Source organism: Drosophila pseudoobscura, chromosome 4 (assembly GCF_009870125.1).
Source record: "Drosophila pseudoobscura strain MV-25-SWS-2005 chromosome 4, UCI_Dpse_MV25, whole genome shotgun sequence".
Taxonomy (NCBI): Eukaryota; Metazoa; Arthropoda; class Insecta; order Diptera; family Drosophilidae; genus Drosophila; species Drosophila pseudoobscura.
The window spans coordinates 2,161,437-2,169,035 of record NC_046681.1 but is presented as its reverse complement, the minus strand read 5'-3'; the positions used below and the strand labels follow the sequence as shown (position 1 = coordinate 2,169,035).

The 7,599-nt window shown below is 45.1% G+C and overlaps 1 protein-coding gene across 1 annotated transcript; it reads right to left on the bottom strand.

Moving 5' to 3' along the window:
* Nucleotides 1–352: 352 nt before the first annotated feature.
* On the bottom strand, nt 353–1,076 carry LOC26532832 (sarcoplasmic calcium-binding protein, beta chain-like). The gene is made up of 2 exons (XM_015188933.2): nt 905–1,076; nt 353–839 (listed from the first exon to the last, which is right to left on the bottom strand). The coding sequence occupies exons 1-2, from the start codon at nt 1,052–1,054 to the stop codon at nt 723–725; spliced, it is 267 nt and encodes an 88-aa protein (XP_015044419.2). The 5' UTR covers nt 1,055–1,076; the 3' UTR covers nt 353–722.
* Between the last annotated feature and the right edge of the window lie 6,523 nt (nt 1,077–7,599).

Below are 7,599 nucleotides of genomic sequence, written 5' to 3'. Positions count from 1 at the left end.
TGAGGGGCCTTTGACCTCCTTTGCAGCTATTAAACGTAGCTTTAGTTCGGTTTTCAAATTTACGTATTGCTTTCGTAGTCATTTTTTTTAATGCTACGGACAAGTGTAGAAGTACCTCTAGTCCATACTTTTGGTTATGAAAGGTGGATCCAATGCTTTCCATTTGGGAGTGCATTGACGCGTTCACTGATTTTCGTGGATTCAGATTAAATTCTACATTTTAAATTTCAGTAATATATTCTAAACATATGTATGTAATATGAACTTCTTTCACTTAATGACTCCCTATCCGGCCATATATCGTCATACATTCGTCAAAATAAACTTACCAAATAAAATTTCAATCAAATGGTTTAATTTTTTTTAGTTTAGCTGGTATTTAAGTATTGATTTATTTTGTTGGCTAAGCTTATTACAATTTCTTTATAACGCAACAATATAATTACATCTTGCAGGTTTCGAGAGTGGGGCAAATTACTTAAGAGCCTTTTTATGAGAGCAAATCAACATATATTTGTATACTATTTTAAACTTCTGAGAGCAAATTGACCTATCTAGTTATACAAATTTAAAGTTAACGAACTCTTTATCTGACGATTCTACACAAAATGATGTGAATGCTTTATATCTTAGTGGTAGTAAATTTATAGTCATAGTAATTACAAATAAAACTTAATAAAATAGTAGTTGAACAACAGCGAAGACAATTAAATTTTAAGTGATTATAAAGGACCAAAAAGGTTTACTGCTGGATGGTTATCAGCTGTGTTTCCCAAAAATTGACCATAAAGTTCCCTATAGCGTTCTAATGAGAGGCCTCCGCGCTTTCGATCTTCATCCTAGGGAGAAAAATGTTCAATTAAAATATAAATTATAATTCATTTTTCATTATATGATTGCTCACATTCAGTAACGTTTCGAACGCTTTGTCTATGGGGGAAATATCATCGATGGCTACTCTTGTTATACAGTTATAACGATATTCTTTTACTCCCACTATTCCATCACTATCTATATCCAGCAGTTTAAAGTTGGATTCAATGAATGCTCTCATCGCCTGCAAAAAAAGATACAAAAATATAGTTTGTTATACCCCTATGCGTGGTAATATCCTTCTCCCAAATATTTAGATAACAGTCGGATGATAGTTCGTTGTTGGAAAGGGAGAGGGAGAGAAAGCTATTTAAACGATGCACAGTGGGGCCTCAGCGGAAAAAAGATTGTTCGGAGCAGAACCCAGCCGATTAGTTGCTTGCCAAATAGCACCTAATTCTTGGCCGTCAGCCGCTTATTTTGTTTGTTACTTATGTCTATGTCACTCATTTGTTTGTTAAAGCTTTGCGCGTGCTTGCCCTGTTAAGCGCTCTCTGCCAGCTCGCTCTTCGCTATCTCCGCTTTGCGTCTGCCTACCGACGTCAGCCGAGCGAAGCTGCGCTCAGCGATCGGAGCGGCCATGTAAAGGGCAGGCAAGCCACACTTGCAATTTGGATGTCACGCATTAAAGAACATATCGTAATTTTATTTCTGCGCCGAGTTTTATTTAATTCGAAATAATTAGTCGGCCGATTGGGGATAAAAAACATTATCTCCACAAAGATGAAAAGTAGTTTTGTGAGTGAGCAATTAGTGTGTGCATTAATTAATTAAATTAATTTTTATCAGGGAACGTTAAAAAAAATTGAAATATAACTGTTCGGGCCAGCCGCTGAAGAATAACCGTAACTTTAAAATTATTATTATTGTATGAGCATAGAGAGCCGCCTACATATGTATGTTGTAAAGCGTTGACTTTCTGCAGAGCTGCTGCGCTCTCCCGCTAAAGGGGCTCTCTGCCGCCGCCACTTCGGCAACTACTTTGATCTGCTGCCGCCACTTCGGCAGTCACTTTGATCTAACGCCGTCGTCTATAGTTTAGTTCTATGCTAACCCCTCTGCGCATTGGTTGCATATCGATCTCGCGTAAAGTTTATCTGGCAATAGCAAGCAATCGGCTTCCGCTAAGCCACCAAGATTAAATACGAATTATAAAGATTAACCCAAAATCTCTTTTCATTTTTGAAACACATAGGTGCCAAAAAAGCTTGGCATCTCAAACATTGGTGACCCCGACGTGATATAAAACCATTGCTTAATCGCGTTCCGTTAAAACACTTATTAATTATACAATATTGTGTTGTTGGGTAGTTTAACTACCAACAAATACATTTGTGTGCACATTAAAAACAGTTTAAAGTGCAAATTCAGTGAGAGTGCGGCTGGAATATTTATAGACAAATTCCGGTACTTTAAGCGTCGAATCTCTCATTCTCTGCGCAGCTGCAGCCGCGGTTCTTGACTTTTCGTGTCTTGCATTCTCGCTCTCGCGTCTATACATCGTCGCTTAAGCGGTATTTCATTTTCCGTTGTTGTGTCGATTGCACAACGGTTAACATGGACAACGATCCAAATACAGGCGCGGGCGGAAATATTGTGTTGGCTGATTCCAGACTGAGTCTGTATAAACGTAAAAGTCAGTCATTATATGATCGATTGCACAGGCTTGGCGAATCCTTCGCGGGGAATAAAATCGATAAGCTGACCGCCGCGGAAGTCGAGGTGCGCCTTGATATGTTGACAGAAATTTGAGAGGAATTTAATAAGGCCCATAATGAGTTGGAGGCTCTCGATCAAAACGAGATTGGGAGTGAGCTGCGCGAAATCTTCGATACTCTTTTCATATCGTTGAAAGCTGAGTTGCTGGCTGCTGTTGAAGTAAGCCAGTCACACGCCGCTGCCCATTCAACGACTCTGCCAAGCCATTCCGGACATAGTACCATCATCATGGCTCACAAGCAGCGACTTCCTGAGCTGAAGGTGCCGAAGTTTTCTGGTGGATACGTCGAGTTCTCGGATTTTATGGCAATGTTCAAATCGGTGATTGAAGCGGATGCGGATCTCAGTGACATCGAGAAATTCCAGCACCTTCGCTCTTGCCTCGCTGATGCGGCTTTGGATTCGGTTCGATCGTTGGAGCTCTCCAGTGCCAATTATCGTGCGGCTCTGGATATACTTAATAAACGCTTTATTAACAAAAGACTTGTTTTCCAGGCACACATCAAGAAGATTCTTGGGCTAAAGAGGGTAGACTCGCCTTCTGCTAAAAGGCTTCGGGAGTTTTCGGATGCAGTCAATTTACACATGCGAGCGTTGCAGACATTGGGAACTGCTGAGGAGATTTCGGGATTCATGGTTATCAACATGCTGCTGCAGAAGTTGGATTCGAAGACGATGCTATACCTACCGCAGAGGAATTCTTCGAATTCTTGCAGCAACGCTGCCAGAAAATGGAGCGATTGGAATATGCTACAGCGACACACGCTAGTAGCGATCAGGTGGGAAAAAACCATTCCTATACGCATGTTAAGAAAACGTTTGTAGCTTCCAACTCTTCCGCCGACCCGTCTGTATGCGTCTTTTGCCACTCAGTGGGCCATGGAATATACTCGTGCAAGATATTCGAAAATCTCTCACCGTTGCTGCGCCACAAAGAAGTGAAGAAGCTTTCCCTATGCTTCAATTGCCTAAAACCGGGGCACCGGACCCGCGCATGCAATAGTGGAAAATGTCGAGTATGCGGCGGTAGGCATCATAGTTTGTTGGCTGCCCAGGTATTACTCCTCCCGATCTGGCCGTTCAACCGGACACTCTTTCCGTTGCTCAAAATTCTGCTAGCAGCTCGTCTCTACCTTCGTCTACCTCTCTTGCTGCCCAAGGTCTTCACTCTGATGTCGTGCTTCTGGCTACAGCCGTGGTTCTCGTGAAGAATCGGTCTGGCGTTTTAGTTCCTTGTCGTGCCATCTTAGATTCAGGATCGCAGCTGCATCTCGTCACATCCAGGTTCGCCCAGCAGCTTCAGCTTAGGAGAACTCAATCGTCTGCACTTGTGTCTGGGCTGGGCGATACCAGCGTTTCTACTGAGGGATCCACCATAAGCATTTGTATGCATTCTCGCACCTCTGCTTACACAACTACGCTTACTGCTCTCATCGCCCCCACGATTACCGATTCTCAACCAAGTATGGCAGTAAATGTATCCGATTGGCGTATTCCATCTAACATTCAGCTCGCTGATCCTGCATTTTTCAATCCTCAACGGGTTGATCTTCTCATTGGTGCGAGCGTTTTTTATGATCTCCTCTGCGTAGGGCAAATCAAACTCACCGATGGACTGCCTCTTCTGTAGAAGACCCGGCTTGGGTGGATCGTATCTGGTGGTGGACAGAAGGTATCAAGCTCGGCGCTTTTGGCCACGCACAATTGTCCAAATTCGATAGCTGAGATGGAAGCAAGGTTGGATAAAACTCTTCGTATGTTTTGGGAAGTCGAGAATTGTGTGGAGGTTGGGTTGAATACCAAAGAAGAAGACGATTGTGAAGCACATTTCGTAAGCCACCTTTCACGGTTGCCATCCGGGGAGTATGCAGTTCGTCTGCCGCTAAATAACAATACTGATCGTTTAGGAGAATCTTATGCTCAGGCTTATCGACGGTTCATCAGTCTGGAGCGAAAACTGGAGCGTAATCCTACACTCAAGGAGCGGTATTCCGCCTTTATGAGGGCGTACATTGATTTGCATCATATGCAACAAGTCAACCCTGACTCCCGTAGCCTCTGCAAATATTTCTTGCCTCATCACTGTGTCCTAAAGGAGGACAGTACGACGACAAAACTCCGTGTCGTATTCGATGGATCCGCAGCTACATCAACTGGATATTCTCTAAATGATGTGATGATGACAGGCCCTGTTATTCAGCCTGCATTGTTCAACATATTGATTCGCTTTCGAACATATCCAGTCGCACTCACTGGGGACATTTGTAAAATGTACCGCTGCGTACGAGTGTCTCCACCCGACAATTTGTATCAATGCATCCTATGGCGAGATTCCATCGAGTCCGAGGTTCAAGTCTACACATTAGACACCGTCACATACGGGACGAGGGCTGCATCATTTCTAGCGGTCCGCGCAATGCACCAGCTGGCCATCGACGAGGGTGAATCCTACCCTCTTGGCTCAGCTGCTCTGCGGCAGGAGTTTTACGTGGATGACCTTATTTCGGGCGGTAATTCAGTCGCACAGGTCATGGAAAAGATGCACCAAACATCAGCTTTACTGTCCCGTGGTAACTTTAGACTTAGGAAATGGTGCTCCAGTCACCAGGAAGTACTTGAGGGAACCCCTGAAGATGACATAGAGAAGTTCCTAAAGTTTAATGATGGAAGCGACATAGCCAAAACTCTCGGCTTAGCGTGGGACCCTGTTTCGGATCAGCTGCTTTTTGCCTTGTCCGCACTGGACACAAACTGAAAGCCATCAAAGCGGTCGGTTTTATCTACGATTGCGCGGTTCTACGACCCTCTTGGATTGATAAATCCAGTCATTGTCAGGTGCAAAATCTTCCTTCAGCAGCTTTGGAGAGAAAATTTGGATTGGGATGAAAGCCTACCCTCAGCGTTGCATTCAAATTGGATGGACTTGAGAAATAGTTTGGCAAGCATTTCTCGGATCTCATTTCCTCGCTTGGTTCTTCGTTCTAGTGTGGCTACAGAAGTTCACGGATTCTGTGATGCCAGCTTAGAAGCATATGGCGCTTGCGTGTATATCGTGTCCAGAGAAGCCCAGTCTTCGAGCCACGTTTTGTGCTCAAAGTCGCGAGTGGCGCCGCTAAAGACTATATCGATTCCTAAGCTGGAATTAAGTGGAGCCCATTTGCTTGCAAAAATCATGCAGAATGTAAAGGACATGGGAATCTTTACAGGTCGGTTCTATTGCTGGTCGGATTCGTCAACAGCATTATCTTGGATTAGGGACAAGCCAGCCAAATTCAAGTTTTCGTGCCAAATCGATTCAATTCGATCAATTCAGGAGCTGACGGCAGCCATGGAATGGCGCTATGTTCCCACATCTTTAAATCCTGCTGATATTCTCTCGAGAGGCTCGCATCCCAACCATCTTATCCAGTCAGAGCTATGGTTTCACGGCCCATCCTTTTTGCTAGGCTCCAAGGATAAGTGGCCTGTATCTCCGTCTAACAACATAGCAACTTTGGAGCTTCGCAAGAGAGGATTGCTAATCACGTCTCCACATGCCGATCTCACGTCCGGATGCAAATTTGCGAATTCATTCTTTCGCATGCAGCGCACATTCGCCTACATGCATAAATTTATACATCGTCTTAGGCATCCAGGACTCACCGTTTCTGATATTCGGCAAGGAACGCATCTTCTAATTCGACACATTCAGCTGGCAAATTTGTGGATGGACATAAAGGAGATTCGGCGCAATGGTCAAGTCATGAAATCCAGTTCTATTAGTTCGCTCAACCCGTTCATCGATCATTCTGGACTACTTAGAGTTGGAGGTCGTCTTGGCAACTCATCGCTAGGATTTGACGCTCAGAACCCGCTCATTTTGCCAAAGGGACATTCCATTACCTTTGCGCTGATAAGATATTATCATGAAAGAAACCTCCATGCCGGACCTCGCGCCTTGCTATCCAAAATTCGGCTGGAATATTGGCCCATTGGAGGTGTTAAGGCAGTGTCAAGGGTCGTCAGCAGATGTGTGAGATGCTTCAGGACTAGGCCGCGCATGGTCGAACACATCATGGGAGACCTACCTAAGGAACGTTTGGAAGGATCTCGAGCTTTTGAAGTCACTGGAGTAGACTACTGTGGACCTTTTTTCTACCGATCAGAAATCCGCACAAGGCCTCCGATCAAGTGCTACATTAGCGTATTCATCTGCTTCACTTCCAAGGCTATACACATGGAACTCGTAAAGGATTTGACCACTGCGTCGTTTCTAGGCGCACTAAAGCGTTTTACTTCCATTCGTGGAAGGCCAAGTCAAATTTGGTCGGACAATGCGACAAACTTCGTTGGGGCCAAGAACGAGCTTCTGGAGCTAAAGAAGCTTTGTCTGAGCGAACCGCATATGAAGGAGGTCCACGAATCCTGCTTGGCTGACTCGATCGACTGGCGTTTCATCCCACCTCGCTCTCCGCATTTTGGCGGGTTGTGGGAAGCGGCCGTGAAGACCGCAAAATATCACCTGTACCGCTCAGTTGGACCATCTGTGCTTAGCTTCGACGAGCTGCGCACTCTGATCTGTCAGATCACTACAATTGTTAACTCTCGCCCTTTGCTCTCGCTTTCAGAAAATCCTGATGATTTAGACGTTTTGACTCCTGCTCATCTGCTTTTAGGTGGCCCCCATGAGCAAATCCACGAGCCTGACCTAACGAAGCTGAACTACAATCGTCTGGATGGCTGGCAGCGGGTCACCCAACTACAACAAATATTTTGGAGCCGTTGGCGCGAAGAGTATCTCACTCTTTTGCAAGAGCGCGCGAAGTGGCGCACCCCCGCGCAAAACATCTGCAAGAACGACCTCGTTCTGGTGAAGGACGAAAATCTTCCTCCAATGCGTTGGCCACTGGCTAGAGTGGTCGATGTCGTTTTCGGCAAGGACGGAGTGTGTCGTGTCGCTGACCTGAAGACATCCTCAGGAAACATCAGGAGGGCCGTCACTCGGCTATGTTTGCTGCCCCTTAAGGA